We start from the raw sequence: 23,385 nt of genomic DNA, 5'->3' as shown, positions 1-23,385 counted from the left end.
TGTTTGTCTTTTTGTGACTTGCTTATTTCATGAAATACGTCTTCAAGCTTCATTGATTTTGTAGCATCGGTCAGAATTTCCCTCTCATATGGATACACCACATTGTGTTTATCCATTCATTTGTCAATGGCTGCTTAGGTTATTTCCATCCTTTGGCTTCTATGGAAAATGCTTCTATGAACATGGGTGTACAGATCTCTCTTCAAGCCCCCGCTTTCAATTTCAAGCCTGGATTTTTACGTATGTTGGAGAAAGAAAGTTATGTTTTAAGTTCCTCTTCCCATCTAGCATTTAGGGGTTTTTTGTTTGTTTGTTTTTTTGAGACAGACTCGCTGTGTCACCCAGGCTGGAGTACAGTGGCATGATCTCGGCTCACTGCAACCTCTCTCCCTCCCAGCTTCAAACAATTTTTCTGCCTCAGCCTCCCGAGTACCTGGGACTACAGGCGCACGCCACTACAGCCAGCTAATTTTTATATTTTAGTAGAGACTGGGTTTCACCATGTTGGCCAGGCTGGTCTCGAACTCCTGACCTCAGGTGATCCGCCCGTCTGGGCCTACCAAAGTGCTGGGATTACAGGCATGAACCACCACACCTGGCCAGATTTCGTTTTTATTTGATGTTTTAATTGGCTTTTGAGGGGATAGTGATTATGCTTTTCTTGGTAAAACACCAACATGAATAGTCTTGACCTGTTTGTAATAGCCAAGCTTCAGTTTAGTTTCCAATGTGTTCCTTCATGTGCAATGCTCCTCACATGACTATTTGTAAGTAATTTCTGCTGGAGGGAGTTGATAATAGAAACCTTGTTTTTGGTTTTGGATGTTGGGTGAACACAGAGAAAACACACTGAGGTTGGTCAAGTTCATGAGAAAGGGCACATGAGCCCAGATTCTCTTCAGTAACAAAGTCCTCTTCTTTGAGGGCTGAGACCTGTTATTTTCTCAAGTGAGCCCAGCTTTGCTCATGCTCACATTTGATTTTCCCCATGCACTCCAGCACGATAGCGCTTCTTGTCTCTTTGTTAAAGGGTTATATAATTATGCAGATCAACGTTGTGGGTCTTTTTCCCCTTGGACAGTACTTTCTGGAACTGCTAGATTTCCAGATGAGAGCTGTTTATTCTGGATCAGACTTAATTTGGTCAGCTGAATTCTCTTGGGTATGAAGAGTTTTTCTTACCCTTGGCCTAGTTTTTGTGGTTCTATATATCTTTTTACAGTTTCAACAAGTACTCTGTAAAACAGAAATAGTTGAAAGCACTGCTTTCTTTTGCCTTCTTAGTTCCTGTGCTGTTTAATGATCTCAGTATGTCAGTTACATTGCCTTCTTTGAAAGCCATAACAACTGAGCCCTGCATTGCAAAGGAATGCTTTGTTATTCTCACCGTATTCGTCGAGTGCCCACTACATGCCAGGCTCCTCACAGCTTGTTACAAAACCAGATGGTTACCCCAGTGCATTCAGGAAGGTGATGGAGATATATTCAGGGCCCAGTGGGGAAAAAAAAGGCACTGGTCTAGCTGAGATGGCCCAGGAAGCTCCGCGCTGCTTTTACCCACACACAGCATCTTCTCTACCTTTTATTGCACTTGGATTCTAAGCTCCCGCCCTCCCAAAGAGTAACAACTTAAAAGCAGAAGAAAATCACTGTAGTAAATCACCCTAATAAATCAACTCATTTCCCGTGTTCTCACAGTTCTTGTGGAAGAAATGGAGAAAAAAATACAGGAAGAAGAGAGAAGAAATGAAGATGGAAGCAAGTTCGACTCCTATTCTCCCGGGTGCCTCGTCCCTTTGTCTAATTTTGTATTCTGCATTTTCCTCTTTTCCACCTTCCCCCAGCGTTCACAATGATTGGTTTGTTTGTTTTTAATTTTTATTTATTTACTTAGTTATTTATTGAGACTATTTCGCTCTTGCTGCCCAGGCTGGGGTGCAATACTGCAATCTTGGCTCACTGCAACCTCCACCTCCTGGTTCAAGCGATTCTCCTGCCTCAGCCTCTCAAATAGCTGGGATTATAGGCGTGCGCCACCACGCCCAGTTAACTTTTTGTATCTAGTAGAGATGGGGTTTCACCATGTTGGTCAGGCTGGTCTCGAACTCCTGACCTTAGGTGATCCACCTGACTCGGCCTCCAAAAGTGCTGGGATTAGCGTGAGCCACCACACCCGGCCAGCCACCACATCGGCCTTTTTTTTTTTTCTTTTTTTTGAATAGAGATGGAGTCTCAGGCTGGTCTCAAACTCCTGGGCTCCAGTGATTCACCTGCCATGGCCCCCCAGAGTGCTGAGATTACAGGTGTGAGCGAGATAGTCTCACTCTGTCCCCCAGGCTGGAGTGCAGTGGTGCCATCTAAGCTCACTGCAACCTCTGCCTCTCTGGTTCAAGCAGTTCTCCTGCCTCAGCCTCCTGAGTAGCTGGGATTACAGGCGGCCACAACCACGCCTGGCTAATTTTTATATTTTTAGGAGAGACAGGGTTTCACCATGTTGGCCAGGCTGTTCTCAAACTCCTGACCTCAGGTAGATCCACCCACCTCGGCCTCCCAAAGTGCTGGAATTACAGGTGTGAGCCCCTGCACCCAGCCTCACATTGCTTGTTTTGTTAGTTGTCCAACATCACACTGAGTATCACACTTAGTATTATGCTTCAGTGTGTAACTCAGTTCTCTGTTGGTTCCCAATTTTCACTATTATGTAAAATGCTGTGACAGAGAACTTCATGCTTATAACTTTTCTTTTTCCTTTTGGATTATTTCTTTAATATAAGAATGGAATGCTGGTCAGGCTTAGGATGGGAGTCAATCCATTTTAAATGAATTATGATCTCCTTATTAAGCTACAGGGGCATAAAAGCATTCAATCCTGCTGTATTGACCATGCTTCTCAAAAGCACACCTTGTTCAAAGCAATGAAACAAGTGTTAGCTTAATATTCAGATACACTCATAAAAGAACTCGGTTGAAGCAGGAGAGCCAGCTACAGTGCTGGAAACCCTGAGTCACAGAGCCCTCAGTGAGGGAGCCTGGACCGCCACGTGCTGGGGGAGCGCCCCCTTGCTGCCATATTCGTCATTTTATCAGGGCAGGACTTCGTTTGATCAAAGAGTCTCCCATCTAAAGAAATATTTGGAAACCAGGAGCCCATTTCCTTTATTTTATTCAGGACATAGGCTCAGCAAGGTCTCTTTTTAAACGAAGCCAAGATCCACAACAATCCAGGACTGCATTCTGCCTTCAGGTTTTGGGGTGCTCTGGACACAGAATTCCTCTCCTAGTAAATGAGGGGAACGGAAGGAGTGAGGACCTGGGAGGCCAAGGGAGGAGGTTCACCTGGGAGGAGTCAGGCCTGTTTCTCCTCATTTCTTCTCTCCCTCCTTCCTAGCTTCTTCCACACATCTGTGAGGACAGATCTTTCTAAAAACAGCACATCCCGAGGCCAGGCATGGTGGCTCATGCCTGTAATCCCAGCACTTTGGGAGGCCAAGGTGGGCGGATCACCTGAGGTCAGGAGTTTGAGACCAGCCTGACAAACATGGTGAAACCCTGTTTCTACTAAAAATACAAAAAAAAAAAAAAAAAAATCGGCCAGGTGTGGTGTCGCGTGCCTGTAATCCCAGCTACTTGGGAGGCTGAGGCACAAGAATCACTTGAACCTGGGAGGCGGAGGTTGCAGTGAGCAGAGATCGCCCCACTGCACTCCAGCCTGGGCGACAGAGCAAAGCTGTGTCTCAAAAATAAATAGATAAATAAATAAACAAAACAGCACATCTCCTATGTCGCTCTCCTGGTGACAGCCCTTCACTGCCTCTACTGCTCACCAGGCACCTACAGCGTCCTGGCCACACGGCTCCTCCTCACCTCCACCAGCCCCTCACACCTCCCCCTGCAGGAAGCCTCCTGGCACAGGGATTTCACCCTCTGTTCCTTTCTGTTGTCCCTCTACCTGGAGCTCCCATCCTGGTCTCACTCGACTTTGCCCTTCACGAGAATGTTTCGCGAGAATCCCAAGGGTATCCTTCCCACGCCCATGGCTGTGGTGTTCCTAAGGCTTCTGGAAGGTAGGGCCCTGTCTGCTTTCCTAGGTTTCTCCAGCAGCCTGGGGCCAGGAGAAGGGCAGCACTACGAGAAAGAAGGGGAATGGGAAAGCCATTTGCTTCCTTAAAGATGGTGGGAAGCTGTTTGAATTATATCGGTTAGCCATCACCGGAGGGGGCAGATTTGTGAGTTTTCCCCCAAAGAGAGCTTTCTTTTTTCTTTTTTCTTTTTGTTTTTCAACTTTTATTTTCAGCTCAGGGGGTACATGTGCAGGTTTGTAACATGGGTAAAGTGCGTGTCACTGGGGTTTGATGTACAAATGGTTTCGTTACCGGGGTAGTGAGCATACTACCTGATACGAAGTTTGTTGATGCTCACTCTCCTCCCAGCCTCCACCCTCAAGTAGGCCTGGTGTCTGTTATTCCCCTCTGTGTCCATGGGGACTTCATTTATAAAGTGAGATAAATAAGAATGTGTGGTGGCCAGGGTGGTGGCTCACGCCTGTAGTCCCAGCACTTTGGGAGGCCGAGGCAGGCGGATTACGAGGTCAGGAGTTCGAGACCAGCCAGACCAACATGGTGAAACCCCGTCTCTACTAAAACAAAAATTAGCTGGGTGTGGTGGCGCATGCCTGTAATCCCAGCTACTCAAGAGGCTGAGGCAGGAGAATAGCTTGAACCTGGGAGACGGAGGTTGCAGTGAGCCCAGATCTCATCACTGCACTCCAGCCTGGGTGACAGAGTAAGACTCTGTCTCAAAAAAACAAAAACAAAAACAAAAAAAAACAGAACATGTGGTATTTGGTTTTCTGTTCCTGTGTTAATTCGCTTAGGATAATGGCCTCCAGCTTTGTCCATGTTGCTGCAAAGGACATGATTTCATTCTTTTTTATGGCTGTATAGTATGCCATGGTGTATATGGACCACGTTTTCTTTATCCAGTCTACCACTGATGGGCATCTAGGTTGATTCCATGTCTTTGCTATTGTGAACAGTGCTGCAATGAACATATATGTGCATATGTGTTTTTGGTAGAATGATTTATATTCCTTTGGGTATATACCCATTAATGGGATTGCTAAATTGAATGGTAGTTTTTTTTAAGTTATTTTAGAAATCTCCAAACTGCTTTCCACAGTGGCCAAACTAGTTTACATTCCCACCAACAGTGTATAAGCATTCCCTTTTCTCTGCAACCTCACTAACATTGGTTATTTTCTGACTTTTTAGGATTAGCCATCCTGACTGGTGTGAGATGTTATCTCATTGTTTTGATTTGCATTTCTCTAATGATTAGTGATATAGAGCATTTTTTCATATGCTTGTTGCCCACATGTGTGTCTTCTTTTGAGAAGTGTCTGTTCATGTCTTTTGCTGATTTTTTTTTTTCTTGAGATAGAGTCTTGCTCTGTCACCCAGACTGGAGTGCAGTAGCACGATCTCAGCTCAGTGCAACCTCTGCCTCTTGGGTTCAAGTGATTCTTCCTGTCTCAGCCTCCCAAGTAGCTGAGATTACAGGCACCCGCTACTACGCCTGGCTAATTTTTGTATTTTTAGTAGAGACAGGGTTTTGTCATGTTGGCCAGCCTGGTCTCGAACTTCTGACCTCAAGTGATCCACCCGCCCAAAGTGCTAGGATCCAAATATATCTCTTTCTTTTCTTTTGTTTTTTTGGACAGAGTCTCACTGTGTAGCCCAGGCTGGAGTGCAAGGTGCGAGCTCGGCTCACTGCAACCTCTGCCTTCTGGGTTCAAACAATTCTCCTGACTCAGCCTCCTGAGTAGCTGGGACTACAGGCGCGTGCCACCATGCCCCGCTAATTTTTTGTATTTTTAGTAGAGACGGGGTTTCACCGTGTTAGGATGGTCTCGATCTCCTGACCTCGTGACCCGCCCACCTTGGCCTCCCAAAGTGTTGGGATTACAGGCGTGAGCCACTGCGCCTGGCCCCAAATATATCTCTTGTACCACAATGATAATAATAGTAATAGCTTGCACATACCTAGCACTTTACAAAGAGTGTCTACATGCCTGTGTATCTGATAACTGCTAAAAAGAAGGAATTAATATTTGTTGAGCAGAAATGATTGAATACATGCAGCAAAGCCAGCCCCTCATTTTCCTCAAACAACACTTTTAATTTATGTAGTGATAGGAAGTTTTTAGGGAGATGAAGTGAAAACTCAATTAAAAGTCAGGAGTCCTGAGTTTGACCTTATTTCCTTATTTATAAAACTGGGACGTGACCTATTCTTGCCTTTTCCACAATGAGATATGCTATTCTGACCAGCACAGATGATATGATTTTGTAGAAACTCTCCCCCATTACAAAATTATAAATTATTGAATTATAAAGCAACAACAAAGACAGAATGGCTTTAATGCAGAGATAGTCAAATTGACCAAAGGAATGGGAGGAAATATCTTGAAAAGGACCCAGGCTACTTGTGGTAGCTCACGCCTGTAATCTCAGCATTTTGGGAGGCCAAGGCAGGAGGATCACTTGAGCCCAGGAGGAGGAGACCAGCCTGGGCAGTGTGGCAAAACCTTGTCTCTACAAAAACTCAGAAAACTTAGCTGGGCATGGTGGGACATGCCTGTAGTCCCAGCTAATCAGGAGGCTGAGGTGGGAGGATCACTTGAGCCCAGGAGGTTGAGGCTACAGTGAATCATGATCACACCACACTACTCCAGCCTGAATGTCAGAGTGAGACCTTGTCTTGAAGAAAAAGACTCACACATGTATCTGTTCATCCAAAGATATTGTAAAGAAAGCAAAAGGCCAACCCGCAAACTGAAAGAAGATATCTGCATCCACATAACTGACAATGGACTAGTGCTGTGGTTTGAAAGTCCTCTGCAAAACACTTGGGGAAATTATTTATTTTTGTTTTATTATTATTAGTAGTAGTAGTATTAGAGTCAGAGTCTTGCTGTGTTGCCCAGGCTGGAGTGCAGTGGTACAATCAAAGCTCACTAAAACCTTGAACTTCTGGGTTCAAGTGATCCTCCTGGCTCAGCCTCCTGAGTAGCTGGGACCAAAGCCATGTGCCACCATGCCTGGCTAATTTTTTATGTTTCGTAGTGATGGAGTCTCACTATGTTGCCCAGGCTAGTCTTGAACTCCTGGCCTCAAGCAGTCCTGCCTTGTTCTCCCAAAGTGCTGGGATTGCAGGCATGAGCCACCACACCTGGCCTTCACATTGAAATTTAATTGCATTGTGTAGTATTAAGAGGTGGAACCTTTAAGAGGCAATTAGTTAATGAGTGATCTGTCCTCATAAATGTATTAATGATGTTACTGGGGGAGTGGGTTAGTTATCATGGGAGTGGGTTTGTGATAAAAGGGTGAAGTTCAGCTGCCATCTGTTCTTGTTCTTGCGCCTTCCACCAGGGGATGAGACAGCATGAAGGCCCACATGTGCCAGATCCTGTGCCATGCTTTTGGACTTCACAGCCTTCAGAACTATAAGCTTAAAAAACTTCTAGTGTTTATACATTAGTCAATCTGTGGTATTGTTATAGCATCAGAAAACAAACTAAGACAACTAGTATTGAGAATATAGAAAGATTTCCTACAAATAAATAAGAAAAAGAGTACTCTATAATACAATGAATAAAAAACTTGAGCAAACATTTCACAGATGAGATATGAACAACCAATAAACATTTGAAAAGGTGCTCAAATTTCTTAGAAATTAGGAAATACAAAATAAGTCCACAACACGTTTATACTCACTTGTGTTGTGGAAGTCAGGGACCCCGAACTCTGAGGGACTGGCTGAAGCCATGGCAGAAGAACATAAATTGTGAAGATTTCATGGACATTTATTAGTTCCCCAAATTAATACTTTCATAATTTCTTATGCCTGTCTTTACTGCAGTCTCTGAACATAAATTGTGAAGATTTAATGGACATTTATCACTTCCCCAGTCAATACTCTTGTGATTTCCTATGCCTGTCTTTAATCTCTTAATCCCGTCATCTTTGTAAGCTGAGGATGTGTGTTGCCTCAGGACCCTGTGATGATTGCGTTAACTGCACAAATTGTTTGTAGAGCATGTGTGTTTGAACAATATGAAATCTGGGCACCTTAAGAACAGGATAAAAGCGATTTTCAGGGAACAAGGGTTAGATAACCTTAAAGTCTGGCTGCCTGTGGGCTGGGCGGGACAGAGCCATATTTCTCTTATTACCAAAAACGGGTAAGAGAAATATCGCTGAATTCTTTCCCCAGTAAGGAATATTAATAATTAACAGTCCTGGGAAAAGAATGCATTCCCAGGGCGGGGCCTCTAAAATGGCCACCCTGGGAGTATCTGCCTTATGCAGATGTAGATAGGGATGAAATGCACCCTAGTCTCCTGCAGCGCCCCCAGGCTTGCTAGGATTAGGAAATTCCAGCCTGGCAAATTCCAGTCAGACCGGTTCTCTGTTCTTGAACCTTGACAAGGTGTGCACAGCAGGCCATGGAAGTTCATTAGTGATTCTAGTTTCACCCTGACCTTTTGCCTTGTGATCTTTTGTTGCCCTTGAAGCATGTGATCTCTGTGACCCACACCCTATTCGTGCACTCCCTCCCCTTTGAAAATTGCTAATAAAAACTTGCTGGTTTTATGGCTCAGCGGGCATCACGGAACCTGCCGACATGTGATGTCTCCCCCAGACACCCAGCTTTAAATTTTCTCTCTTTTGTACTCTTCCCCTTTATTTCTCAGACTGGCGGGCACTTAGGGAAAATAGAAAATAACCCACGTGAAATATCGGGGGCTGAATTTCCCCCAATACTTGAACAGCAAAAATTTAAGTCTGTCATGTGTTGGTGAGGTCAAAGAGCATGTCTTGCGAGTGGGAATGTCATTGGTACTACCACTTGGAAAACCATTTGGAATTACCTTGTAATGTAATGCCCAACCTTGTTTCTTCCTTTATTCACCTAGCCTTGTTTCTCCCTTAGCTAAGAGAACCAGACAAACTCTATTTTGGCTCTTTCACTGGCAGCCCCTTCCTCAAGGACTTAACTTGTGCAAGCTGACTCCCAGCACATCCAAGAATGCAATTAACTGATAAGATACTGTGGCAAGCTATATCCACAGTCCCCAAGAATTCATCTGATTGACAACGCCCAAAGCCCTGCGTCTATCACCTTGTAATAGTCTTAAAGCCCCTGCACCTGGAACTGTTTACTTTCCTGTAACCATTTATCCTTTTAACTTTTTGACTACTTAACTTCTGGAAAATTGTTCTAACTAGACCCCCCCCCCCCCAACCTTCCTAAACCAAGGTATAAAAGTTAATCAAGCCCCTTCCTCGGGGCCGAGAGAATTTTGAGCGTTAGCCATCTCTCGGTCGCCGGCTAAGGCTAATAAAGGACTCTTAATTCGTCTCAAAGTGTGGCATTTTCTCTAACTCGCTCAGGTACAACAGTATGATACATTGAAGATGGCCACATTTTCTGATGCTGTTCCCATTGAGAGGTTGAGTCCCTTCTCCTTAAATGTGGGCTGGTCTTAGGGACTTCTTGGCCAATAGAATGCAGCAGAAGTAGCCGGGTGCGGTGGCTCATGCTCGTAATCCCAGCACTTTGGGAGGCTGAGGCAGGTGGATCACGAGGTCAAGAGTTCGAGACCAGCCTGGCCAACATGGTGAAACCCCGTCTCTACTAAACATAAAAAAATTGTCCGGGTGTTGTGGCACGTGCCTGTAGTCCCAGATACTTGGGAGGCTGAGGCAGGATAATCGCTTGAACCCGGGAGGCAGAGGCTGCGGTGAGCTGAGATCACACCACTGCACTGCAGACCGGGTGACGGAGCAAGACTCTGTCTCAGAAAAAAAAAAAAAGAAATGCAGCAGAAGTAACACTCTGGGACATCAAATGCTAGGTCAGAAGAAGCCTGCAGTTTCTGTCTGTTTAGGTCTCTTGGAACACTTGTTCTTGGAGCCTAGCCACCATGCTGTCAGGAAGCCCACACAGTCCCAGAGAGAGGCTCCCTTGCCAGCCAGCACCAACTTGCAGTCATGTGAAGATCCTGGAAGTTGGATCCTCCAACTGACAGTTCATCCTGGGAGCAGATGAAACATACCTGCTAATAATCTCTGCCCAAATACCAGATCCTTGAGCAAAATAAATGACTTTTATTGTTTTTTAAGCTATGTAATTTTTAAAAAATAACTTTATGTTATAACTTACATACCATAGAATTCAACCATATAAGTGTATACTTGGGTGATTTTTAGTACGTTTTAAAAGTTGTGCAACCATTACCACAGTTTTAAAACTTTTTTTTTTTTTTCATTTTAGAGATAGGGTCTCTCTGCCACTCAGCCTGGAGTGCAAGTGACATGATCATAGCTCACTGCAGCCTTGACCTCCTAGGCTCAAGTGATCCTCCTACCTCAGCCTCCTGAGCAGCTGGGTCTACAGGCACTTGCCACCATGCCCTGCTTTTTTGTGGGTAGAGACAAGGTCTTGCTTTGTTACCTAGACTGGTCTCAAACTCCATGCTCATGTGATCTTCCCACCTTGGCCTCCCAAGTGCTGGGATTATAGGTGTGAGCCCACTACCACCCTATTATGATTCACTGTGAGACCCCAAGTTTTGGGAAGGGTTGTTTTATACAGTAATAGATAATAGAAACCTAACAAACTGAAGATACACATACACTATGGCTTAGCAATTCCATTCCTAGGTGTGCACCCTAGAGAAACTCTCATACACACCTATCAGGAAATGTACACTAGACTGATCTTAGCAACCTGCTTGTACAGTAGTCCCCCCTCATCCAAGGTTTCATGGTTTTAATTCCCTGCAGTCAACTGCAGTCTGAAAATATTAAATGGAAAATTCCAGAAATTAACAACTCATAAGGGTGGTTTTTTTTTTAAATATATCTTTTTTTAAAATTTATTTATTTTACTTTAAGTTCCGGGATACATGTGCAGAACATGTAGGTTTGTTAGATAGGTATACATGTACCATGGTGGTTTGCTACACTTATCAACCCGTCATCTAGGTTTTAAGTCCAACGTGCATGCGTTAACTGTTTGTCCTGATGTTCTCCCTCCCTTCGCCTCCCACCCTCCGACAGGCCCCAGTGTGTGTTGTTCCCCTCCCTGTGTCCATGTGTTTTCATTATTCAGCTCCTACTGAGTGAGAACATGCAGTGTTTGGTTTTCTGTTTCTGTGTTAATTTGCTGAGGATGAGGGCTTCCAGCTTCATCCATGTCCCCGCAAAGGACATGTTCTCATTCCTTTTTATGGCTGCGTAGTATTCCATGGTGTATATGTACCACATTTTCTTTATCCAAGTTTATCATTGAGCGTTTTTGTTGGTTCCATGTCTTTGCTACTGTAAACAATGCTGCACTAAACATACGTGTGCATGTGTCTTTATAGTAGAGTGATTTATATTCCTTTGGCTATGTATCCAGTAATGAGATTGCTGGGTCAAATGGTATTTCTGATTCTAGATCCTTGAGAAATTGCCACACCGTCTTCCACAATGTTTGAACTAATTTACGTTTCCCCCAACAGTAAAAAAGTGTTCCTATTTCTCCACAGCCTCACCAGCATCTGTTGTTTCTTGGCTTTTTAATAATTGCCATTCTGACTGGTGTGCGATGGTATCTTATTATGGTTTTGATTTGCATTTCTCTAATGATCAGTGATGTTGAGCTTTTTTTCATATGTTTGTTGGCCACATAGATGTCTTCTTTAGAGGAGTGGCTGTTCATATTTTTTGCCCTTTTTGATGGGGTTGTTTTTTTCTTGTACATTTGTTTAAGTTCCTTGTAGATTCTGGATATTAGACCTTTGTCGGATGGGTAGATTGCAAAAATTTTCTCCCATACTGTAGGTTGCCTGTTCACTCTGATGATAGTTTCTTTTGCTGTGCAGAAGCTCTTTAGTTTAATTAGATCACATTTGTCAATTTGGGCTTTTGTTGAAATTGCTTTTGGCATTTTCATCATGAAATCTTTGTTCATACCTATGTCCTGAATGGTATTGCCTAGGTTTTCTTCTAGGGTTTTTATGATTTTCAGTTTTACATTTAAGTCTTTAATCTATCTTGAGTTATTTTTTGTATAAGGTATAAGGAAGGGGTCTAGTTTCAGTTTCCTGCACATGGCTAGCCAGTTTTCCCAGCACCACTTACTAAGTAGGGAATCCTTTCGCCATTGCTTGTTTTTGTCAGGCTTGTCAAAGAGCAGATGGCTGTAGATGTGTGGTGTTATTTCTGAGGTCTCTGTTCTGTTCCTTTGGTCTATATATCTGTTTTGGTACCATGCTCTTTTGGTTACTGTAGTCTGGTAGTATAGTTTGAAGTCAGGTAGCGTGATGCCTCCAGCTTTGTTCTTTTTGCTTATAATTGTCTTGGATATATGGGCTCTTTTTTGGTTCCGTATGAAATTTAAAGTAGTTTTTTCTAATTCTTTGAAGAATGTCAATGGTAGTTTAATGGGAATAGCATTGAATCTATAAGTTACTTTGGTCAGTATGGCCATTTTCACAATATTGATTCTTCCTATCCATGAAGATGGAATTTTTTTTATTTGTTTGCGTCTTCTCTTATTTCCTTGAGCAGTGGTTTGTAGTTCTCCTTGAAGAGGTCCTTCACATCCCCTGTTAGCTGCATTCCTAGGTATTTTATTCTCTTTGTAGCAATTTGTGAATGGGAGTTCGTTATGATTTGGCTCTCTACTTGCCTATTGTTGGTGTAAAGGAAAGTTTGTGATTTCTGCACATTGATTTTGTATCCTGAGGCTTTGCTGAAGTTGCTTATCAGTTTAAGGAGTTTTTGGGCTGAGACGATGGGGTTTTCTAAATATAGAATCATTTTGTCTGCAAACAAAGACAATTTGACTTCCTCTCTTCCCATTTGAACACGCCTTATTTCTTTCTCTTGCCTGATTGCCCTGGCCAAAACTTCCAATACTATGTTGCATAGGAGTGGTGAGAGAGGGCATCCTTGTCTTGTGCTGGTTTTCAAAGAGAATGCTTCCAGCTTTTGCCCATTCAGTATGATATTGGCTATGGGTTTGTCATAAATAGCTCTTATTTTTTTGAGATCTGTTCCATCAATACCTAGTTTTTTGAGAGCTTTTAACATGAAGGGATGTTAAATTTTATCAAAGACCTTTTCTGCATCTATTGAGATGATCATGTGGTTTTGGTCATTGGTTCTGTTTATGTGATGGATTAGGTTTATTGATTTGGATATGCTGAACCAGCCTTGCATCACAGGGATGAAGTGGACTTGATCGTAGTGGATAAGCTTTTTGATGTGCTGCTGGATTCAGTTTGCCAGTATTTTATTGAGGATTTTCACATCGATGTTCATCAGGAATATTGGCCTGAAGTTTTTGTTCTTGTTGTATCTCGGCCAGGTTTTGGTATCAGGATGATGCTGGCCTCATAAAATGAGTTAGCAAGGAGTCCCTCCTCTTCAATTGTTTGGAATGCTTCAGAAGGAATGTACCAGCTCTTTTTTGTACCTCTGGTAGAATTCACCTGTGGATCCATCTGGTCCTGGGTTTAAAAAACTTAAACCAATAACACTTTAAGAACTTGTTATTGGTCAATTCAGGGATTCAGCTTCTTCCTGGTTTAGTCTTGGGAGGGTGTACGTGTCCAGGAATTTATCCATTTCCTCTAGATTTTCTAGTTTGTTTGTGTAAAGGTGTTTATAGTATTCTCTGATGGTAGTTTGTATCTCTGTGGGGTCAGTGGTGATATCCCCTTTATCATTTTTTACTGTGTCTATTTGATTCTTCTCTCCCTTCTTCTTTATTAGTCTAGCTAGTGGTCTATCTATTTTTTTAGTTTAAAAAAAAAATCAGCTCCTGGATTCATTGATTTTTTTTGAAGGGTTTTTCATGTCTCCATCTCCTTCAGTTCTGCTCTGATCTTAGTTACTTCTTGTCTTCTGCCAGCTTTTGGATTTGTTTGCTCTTGCTTCTCTAGTTCTTTTAATTGTGATGTTAGGGTGTCAATTTGAGAGCTTTCTAGCTTTCTGATGTGGGTATTTAGTGCTATGAATTTCCCTCTTAATACTGCTTTAGCTGTGTCCCAGAGATTCTGGTACATTTGTTTTCTGGTCTCTTTGTTTTCATTGGTTTCAAAGAACTTCTTGATTTCTGCCTTAATTTCATTATTTACCCAGGAGTCATTCAGGAGCAGGCTGTTCAGTTTCCATGTAGTTGTGTGGTTTTGAATGAATTTATTAATCCCTGAGTTCTAATTTAATTGCACTGTGGTCTGAGAGACTTTTATGATTTCAGTTCTTTTGCATTTGCTGAGGACAACTTGTAAGTTTTAAATTGCTTGGCGTTCTGAGTAGTGTGATGAAATCTCAGGTTGTCCTTCTCTGTCCCACTCAGGACATTCCATCTCTTTGTCCAGTGCATCCTTGAGGTCTACACTGTTGACCTGGTTGGTAGTCATCAATTTGGTTTCCTCCTGACACCCAACCATCAACATCATTATGGCTCAATGATCCAGGATCACCTGAAGCAGATGGTCCTTCTTTTGACATATCATCAGAAGGTCAATAGTAGCCTGACGCTAGTCACAATGCCTGTGTCATTCACCTAATCATGTAGGCATTTTATCATCTCACATCATCACAGGAAGGGTGAATGCAGTACAAATAAGATATTTTGAGGGAGAGATCATATTGGCATCACTTTTATTATAGCATATTGTTATTATTGTTCTTTTTTTTTTTTTTTTGAGACAGAGTCTCACTCTGTAGCTCAGGCTGGAGTGCAGTGGCGCGATCTTGGCTCACTGCAAGCTCTGCCTCCTGGGTTCACACCATTCTCCTGCTTCAGCCTCCCGAGTAGCTGGGACTACAGGCGCCCGCCACCACACCTGGCTAATTTTTTTGTGTGTTTTCAGTAGAGACGGGGTTTCACTGTGTTAGCCAGGATGGTCTTGATCTCCTGACCTCATGGATCCGCTGGCCTCGGCCTCCCAAAGTGCTGGGATTACAGGCGTGAGCCACTGTGTCCAGCCTCTATTTTTATTGTTAGTTATTGTTAATCTCTTACTGTGCTTAATTTATAAACTTTGTCATAGGTACGTATTGGAAAAAAACATAGTAATATATACAGTTCAGTACTATCTGTGGTTTCATGTGTGTAGTAGGGGTCTTAGAACGTAACCTTCAAAGGTATGGTGGGACTACTGTATTTTTTGTTTCTTTTTCTTTCTTTCTTTTTTTTTTTTTTTAAATTCCAGGCACATGATGCTCGAGGGGGGCCTACTATAATAGCAAACATCGATTGGGGAGGGGAAGACCAAAAAAATTGTTCATGAACTCATGAACAATTGAGTGTGGAAATGAACTGCAGTATTTTCACACAATAGAATACTTCCTGGCAGTGAAAATGATCTACAGATAGACAAAGCGACATGATGCTCAGAAACTTAATATGCAAGAAAAAGCAAGTCACAGGGTAATATGTATGTATGATTCAACTTGTATAAAGTTCAAAAATCTGACACACTAAACAATCTGTTGTTGAGAAGGGAAATATATCGTAATTTTTTTTTCCTTTGAGACAGAGTCTCTGTTGCCCAGGCTGGAGTGCAGTGGCACAATCACAGCTCACTGCAGCCTTGATTCCCCTGGCTCAGGTGATCTCCCGCCACAGCCTTATGAGTAGCTGGGACCACAGGCATGTGCCACCATGCCTGGCTAATTTTTTTTTGTATTTTTCATAGAGATAGGGTTGTGCCATGTTGCACAGGTTGGTCTCAAACTCCTGGGCTCAAGTGATCCAGCTGCCTTGGCCTCCCAAAGTGCTGGGATTACAGTCGTGAGCCACAATGCCTGGACAAATTTTTAAGCAAAATGAGGGATGAGAGACACACTCTTAGAGCTGGGTGGTGGATTGTTCATTTTGTTATTTGTTATATCATACACATTGATAAAAATTCTTTTGGGTCTCTTCAGTTATTAATATAAAGAATCAAAAATAGGCCAGTGTGGTATCTCACACTCATAACCCCAGCACTTTGGGAGGCTGAGGTGGGAGGATCGCTTGAGTCCAGGAGTTGAAGACCATCTGAGGCAACATACAAAGGTCATTTCTCTACAAAAAAATTTAAAAGGGCTGGGTGCGGTGGCTCACACCTGTAATCCCAGCACTTTGGGAGGCCGAGGTGGGCGGATCACGAGGTCAGGAGATTGAGACCATCCTGGCTAACACAGTGAAATCCCATCTCTACTAAAAATACAAAAAAATCAGCTGGGCGTGGTGGCACATGCCTGTAGTCCTAGCTACTCAAGAGGCTGAAGCAGGAGAACCACTTGAACCCGGAAGGTGGAGGTTGCAGTGAGCCAAGATTGCACCATTGCACTCCAGCCTGGGCAACAGAGCGAGACTCTTGTCTCAAAAAAAAAAAAAATTAAAAAATTAAAAAACATTAGCTAGGCCTGGTGGCATGAGCCTGTAGTGCCAGCTACTTAGGAAGGTGAAGTGGGAGGATCGCTTGAGCCCAGGAGTTTAAGGCTGCAGTAAGCTATGATTGCACCACTGAACTCCAGTCTGGGCAACAGAGTGAGACACTGTCTCTAAGAAAAAAAAAATTAAATAAAAAAAGAATTAAAAATAATAGTAATAGGCCGGGCGAGTGGCTCATGCCTGTAATCCTGGCACTTTGGGAGGCTGAGGTGGGCGGATCACCTGACATCAGGAGTTCGAGACCAGCCTGGCCAACATGGTGAAACCCGTCTCTATTAAAAATACAAGAATTAGCTATGTTTGGTGTTGTGCACCTATAGTCTCAGCTACTCAGGAGGCTGAGCCAGGAGAATTGCTTGAACCTGGGAGGCGGAGGTTGCAGTGAGCTGAGACTGCACCACCTACACTCCAGCCTGGGTGACAGAGCGAGACTCTGTCTCAAAAAAAAAAAATAGTAATAGCGCGTATGTATTCAGAGTCAACCATATATTAGACATAATGCCAGTTTGAGTATGTATAAGTTCACACTTCCTTTTCATATCCAATTATGTCATTCCTTTCTGATGACCTCTCTTCTAACCACAGGAACTCACACCATTCTTTTCATTTTCCTTTGTTCTGCTTCTTCTCCCAGTAAGAAAACATCTCCCTTCTTCTCCATTTACAAATCAGAATTGTCTATCAGTCTATTCATCCAGTGTCCACTAAGTGCTTACTCTGCACCGGCACTGTTCTAGGCTCTGAAGATAAATAAAACAGGAAAAAAGCCCTGTTCACATGCCATAGAGGATGATGAACAATAGACGAATGTGAAGATACACAAGTGCAGCCTCAACACATGCATCATCATCTCATTTAAACCCACTGTACTGAAGGAGAATGTGTGGTTCAGAGATGTCAAGTAACAAGCAAGTGTGGGTGCTGGTGTTCCAACCCAGGCCTGTTGACCTATTTATGGCATCCCAACTTTATTATAAAGCCCTGAACAAATGCAGAGAGTGATGCTAATTGTTGCCAAAATTGAGTGAAATGAAATGCAGGCAATTTTATGTGGAATTTTTACTTGTCAGAAACACCAGCCTCTCGGGTTTGTAGTTTTCTTCAAAGATGTGTCTGAAAAGTGGAAGCTATATTCCTTCCACTGATCTTACTTCCCTGAGAAGTAAGTTACATTTTGAAATGATTGGGTATTTTTTTAATGATTAGAAACATTAAAATACATCTTACATGTACAGCTTGACTTTAACTATGTGTATACTTATGTAACCACCTAAATCAGATGAAATAGGTGATTTTAATTAACATCTGCTTAGCCTTGAAATCTGTCGCAGCTTCCAAGTGGATAAAACATCTTTTGGTCCCCAAGAAAAACTGATGTTTATTTTCAAAACATTTTGGTTTGTGATATTGATATAAAGGTATTTGCACTTTCCCAACCCTTCCAGCTTCCTTGGTGGAAGGTACTTCCCATGCTTGCCCCTGGAAAGGCAGCCACATCATCACACACATGTCCTCAGCACAGACCGCTCCTCACAGGCTCTTCTTTTTTTTCCTGTGTCTGCCAAGAGGGGTTTTCCCCCTCCTCACACTCTTTCCCTTAGTCCCTGTAGCCTCACCAAGAGAAACAGACTCCCAGGGGCAGAGCAGGAGGAGCTGGTTTCTGTATTTCTCAGATTCCTTCTGGCTTTAGCAACCCTGCAGGCTGTATTCTTCTTCAGTTCTCCTCTCTCATCACTCTTTTCCCCTTCCTAGAGCTTCACTCCCCCTGACCTGCTCCTCCCCTGCATCTCAGGCCATGCCACCCCCGGCCCCATCCCCAAGGCCGGAGGACAGAAAATCTGCTCTCATCTTCACTGGCTCATCCTCACTTCAGCAGCTCAAATGACACTTCCTCGAGGAAGCTTTCTCTCACTGTCCCAGCGAAAAGATTGCCATGATGGCACTTTACTGGACTTCTCAACACATTCATCTTTCTTTTTTTTTTTTTTTTTTTGAGATAGGGTCTTGCTTTGTCACCCAGGCTTCAGTGCAGTGGCACCATCATAGCTCACTGCAGCCTTGATCTCCTGGGCTCAAGCAGTCTTCCCACCTCAGAGTAGCTGGGACTACAGGCGCTTGCCACCATGTCCAGCTAATTTATTTTTAGTAGAGAAGGGGTCTCGCCATATCACCCAAGCTGGTCTCAAACTCCTGGGCTCAAGCAGTCCTCGTGCCTCAGCATCCCTAAGTGTTGGGATTATAGGTGTGAGCCACTGCACCCAGCCCCATCACTTTCTTTATATCATTGTATCTGTACAGATCTAATCTGTTATCTTCTGGACCCAGACAGCCCTCACCCATAGCAAGTGGTTTTGTGTTAAGACAAGACTGAGTGAAGCTTAACTTACTCTGCTGGGGCTGCGGTGAATGGAAGTTACGGTTTCAGCTGCCAGGTTGTCACTTAACACATGTTTCCATCTGTTGCACAGTTCTCTAGTACCTTTATACCACATAGTCATGTGCCACATAGCGAACCTTTGGTCAGTGACAGACAGCGTATACGATGGTGGTCCCTTAAGATTACAATACTTGTCTTTTTTTTTTGAGATGGAGTTTCACTCTTGTTGCAATGGCGTGATCTTGGCTCACCACAACCTTCCTCTCCCGGGTTCAAGCGATTCTCCTGCCTCAGCCTGCCGAGTAGCTAGGATTACAGGTATGCCCCACCACCCAGCTAATTTTATACAATACTGTCTTTTTACTGTACCTTTTCTATGTTTAGAAACACAAATCCTTACCATTGTGTGAACACTGCCTGCGGGATTCAGAACAGTACCATGCTGTATAGGTTTGTAGCCTAGGAGCAATAGGCCATACCATATGACCTAACTATGTAGTAGGCTCTGCCATCTAGGATATTGTAAGTACACTCGATGATGTTCACACAACAGTGAAATTATCCAGTGACGCATTTTGCAGAATGTTGTTAGTGACGTGTGACTGTATTTTGGTATCTACTCTGGCTGTCTGGTGAGCTGCCTTTTATGAGCTGAGACATAGCTCCCATAAACAACACTGTCCATATGGGAAATCCATTTTGAGTTCCCTATGAATTACATTAGAAGCTTTGGAAACACAATAGCCTGTCCTTCAAGGGAGGGTGGTCACAGGGTTAACTTGACAATTTAAAAGGAAACGAGCAGGGCATGGTAGCTCATGCCTGTAATCCCAGCACTTTGGGAGGCTGAGGCAGGAGGATTGCTTGAGCCCAGGAGTTCAAGACCAGCCTGAGCAACATAGTGACACTGTGTCTCTATTTAAAGATCAAAAATTAAAAAAAAAAAAAAAGCAAAAAAGGAAACAAAAGACACGTTTTCCAACCGGAGGAGTGGTGACTAGTTAATCCTTCATTTCCAATAAGGTCCCAAAAGAAAATTTTAAGGATTAAGCCCAGACGCTCAAAGGAATGGAATTAACCACACTCAAAAATGATTTCCACTTTGAGTCCCAAAGTGAGGGATCTGTCACTAATGAAAAAACACACTTTAAAGGTCATAAAATATATAAGATTTAAAAATTCTAGTCCTGCTGACCTTGTGGTTTTAATGACCATAAAATGGGCGACACAAAAAATACTCATTCATCTTCATCTGTTAAAACTTTACCTGGGAATTTCCATTTGGAAAGTATTTAGCGAGAGTGAGTGGTTTATCAAGGCCACAGAAGCTTTGGTTTCTAGATGGATGATCCTGTACAAAGAACCAGTTCAGGATGTGAGAGCCAAGGACGGGGTAATTTTGCTTCAGTCTGCGTGGTTTCTAGGAAGTGCTGCTCAGTGATGGTTTTCTAGGGCAGCGCTTGAGGAGGCAGGTGGACAGGCTACTTTAGAAATTCTCCATTGCCGCACTTTTAACCTTGGCATTCCTGAGAGCATGAATGTGGTTAAATTTTATCAGAAAAAATAATTCTATGAATTGAATATAATTGAAAGTCTAGATGTTAGCGGCAGATGGGCCTTTTGAATGTATAAATGACTCCCTTCGTGCTTGTAAATGACATGAAGAAACAGCGGGTTTTCTCCAAGTTTAAACACGTCACCACAGCTGTGGTGCCACATGTTCTCCTGGGTCTCCACTTAGCCAGAGAGAGTAATGGAAACAGATGCTCAAGTGCCCTCTGTGCTCTTGGCTTCCTGGCGGGGACACCATCACTTGACAGGTTCTTTTCATCAACAACTTCCACGGACCTAATGCCTGGGGAAATCGGGAAATCAGTGTTCTCACAGTAACTGGTTTTTGACTGAGGGCCATGCCATAGACTTTTGTTCTTGGCTTTATTGTGTTTGGGGCAAATGTGATTTAAAGTCAGTGGAAAACTGTGAAGGCCAGTGAGGAAGGGAAAGGGGCGGTGGTTGAGTTCAGAGGTCAGCTGAGGAACATCACTAACTTTACAGCAAAGGGCAAAGCAGAAGCAGTGGTGCCCACGACGAAAAGAACTTTCCACAGGCAACACCCAGCCAACCTGCCACCTGCCCGTGGGAAACCCTTGAAGGCTTTCCCCTGTCCGTGGGCTGACAGGGCTCTCCTCCAGATATGGCCTTATTTCCCGACCTCATCTCTAGCCTGTCGTCCTTGCCATTTCGGTTTCGGCCACTCCAAAAAACATCACCTCAAGCCGCGCTGCTTCCAGTCTTTGTGCTGCTCTGCCAGGCCACAGAGCCCTTTACGTCTCATGGTCTCTCCCCTCACTCCCACCTCACCTGGAAAACTCCCTCAGGCCTCAACTTAGACTCAGGGGAAGAGATATTTATTGGTCCCTGTGAAAAAGCAGTTACCCCCTGTGGTGTGTTGGCGCCACTCCTGCTCCCTCACCACCCAGCACTCTCTCCCCTCTACAGTGACCGCCCACTCGCACCTGCTGAACAGCAAGGTCCACGGGGTAGGAACTGCACGTGTCAGGGACTATGTGTGGCACTGTATGGCAAGTCTCCAAAACTGGGAAGCACCGCTTTACATAGTCCTCAGTAAGTACTGAATCCAGGTATTTTATTATTTTATTTTTTTGAGACAGAGTCTCATTCTGTTGCCCAAGCTGAAGGGCAGTGGCGCAGTCATGGCTCATGGCAGCCTTGACCTCCTGGTTTCAGTGATCCTCTCACCCGAGCCCACCCCCTCATCTCCCGTAGCTGGGACTAGAGGAAGATGCAACCATGCCCAGTTAATTTTTTTTTTTTTTTTTTTTTTGAGATGGAGTTTTGCTCTTGTCGTCCAGGCTGGAGTGCGATGGCTCAATCTTGGCTCACTGCAACCTCTGCCTCCCGGGTTCAAGCGATTCTCCTGCCTCAGCCTCCCAAGTAGTTGGGATTACGGGCATGCACCACCACGCCCAGCTAATTTTGTATTTTTAGTGGAGACGGGGTTCCTCCATGTTGGTCAGGCTGGTCTCGAACTCCTGACCCCAGGTGATCTGCCCACCTTGGCTTCCCACAGTGCTGGGATTACAGGTGTGAGCCACCGCACCTGGCCTTCAGCTAATTTTTAAATTTTTTGTAGATACGAGGTATCCCTATGTGGCCCAGGCTGGTGTCGAACTCCTGGGCCCAAGCAGCCTCCCTGCCTCAGCCTCCCAAAATATTCAGGATTACAGGCGTGAGCCACTGGCCCCTGAGAATCGAGGTATTAGAAAGGACTCAGAGTAGCCTGGGGAAGACTTTCAGGAGGAAGAGAGGTTGGGCTGGGTCTTCGATTACTGTGTACTATAGGTTCTCTCAATAGTGCTCCTCCAACAACAACTAGAGGGATGGGAAGGCAACAACAGCAGCCAAGGTTTCAGTTGGTGAGAGGGCTTGTGGAGGCCAGGGCATCCATGGAGAAGCTACGAAATTAAGCCAATTCCTAAGTCAGGCACTCAGGGTCTGCCGCACAGGAACTAGTGCCTTTTCATGGGTAACGAAGTTGTTTAATGGCTAGCAAGTAGTTTTTAACTCTTCATTATGGAAATTCTCCAACATACACAAACAGAATAGTCTAAGAAGCCCTTATGTACCCATCACTTCCCCTCAGCAATGATCAGCATTTCATTAAGTGGCTTTCATCATTTTTCTGGGCCTAGCCTACATCTGTGTGCTCCAGGAGTGCAGCCCAGTCCAGTGAAATGTTTAAAAACATTTGAGTCCTAATTATGTTATGTTGAGATGTCAGTGGTTCCAAAGGCAGGTGGTTCATGAGATCAAGAACACAGAACACGACCATTCTGATCTTCATGATCATACAAAGTGTCTATGCGTGCCATGTGAGGATCTGTTGATGGTGAAGTTGGACAGGTCAGTCCTGCTGCAGTGGCTTCCCCAACCCTGTGTACATTACCTCAGGCAGAGAGAAGCCCTTCATGAAGGATGGAAGGAACTTTCCTTGGAAAGAACAGGCTCCCTAATCACACTCCTTCCAGATGTTACCAGATTCAATAACTGCAACTCCTATCCTATCAGGATGAAGGGTAGGCAGCTCTTCCTTGGTGGGTGATAGGGACCCATCACATCCCCACAGGAGAGCTCAGTCTGAGGGGGACATCTGGAAAGGTAAGGAGATGCCTTCCTTTCCCTGAGTAGAGGAAGCTCCACTGTCCTCAAGTTACCCCATCAGCTCCAGGGCTCTCAAGGTCCGCATCAAAGAACACTGGTAACTCCAGCTTAACCCTGCACCAGCACTCAAGGAAGCACACATTCCCAGGGGGCAAGGAAGTTTGTCACTTCTTCTGTGAAGCACATCCCAAAGCCCGTTTTGTAGAACAGTTGTAAGGGAACCCAGTACATGAACGTATACATGAAAATGTGCCAGGAGTCTTCAGTGGAAATATCAAGGGCTGTTTTGACACTTATCAGTCTGGGTGCAAAAT

At 43.9% G+C, this 23,385-nt stretch overlaps 1 protein-coding gene across 6 annotated transcripts in view; it reads left to right on the top strand.

Annotated features, from left to right (window-relative positions):
* Positions 1–23,385, top strand: part of LOC109027749 (protein C-mannosyl-transferase DPY19L1-like) — a 135,533-nt gene that overhangs the window by 104,063 nt on the left and 8,085 nt on the right. For all 6 annotated transcript variants that reach the window (XR_010134441.1, XM_055347528.2, XM_063708097.1 and 3 more), the window contains 2 exons: positions 19,099–19,207; positions 21,389–21,514. Coding sequence is in view for 5 of the 6 variants with exons in the window: in XM_055347528.2 (XP_055203503.1) it covers positions 19,099–19,207; positions 21,389–21,514 (235 nt within the window). In the remaining variant the exon portion in view is untranslated. The remainder of the gene's footprint in view (positions 1–19,098; positions 19,208–21,388; positions 21,515–23,385) is intronic.

This window comes from Gorilla gorilla, chromosome 6, assembly GCF_029281585.2.
Source record: "Gorilla gorilla gorilla isolate KB3781 chromosome 6, NHGRI_mGorGor1-v2.1_pri, whole genome shotgun sequence".
NCBI classification, from domain to species: domain Eukaryota; kingdom Metazoa; phylum Chordata; class Mammalia; order Primates; family Hominidae; genus Gorilla; species Gorilla gorilla.
The sequence above is the reverse complement of the archived record's forward strand: the minus strand, read 5'-3'. Positions and strand labels throughout refer to the sequence as shown.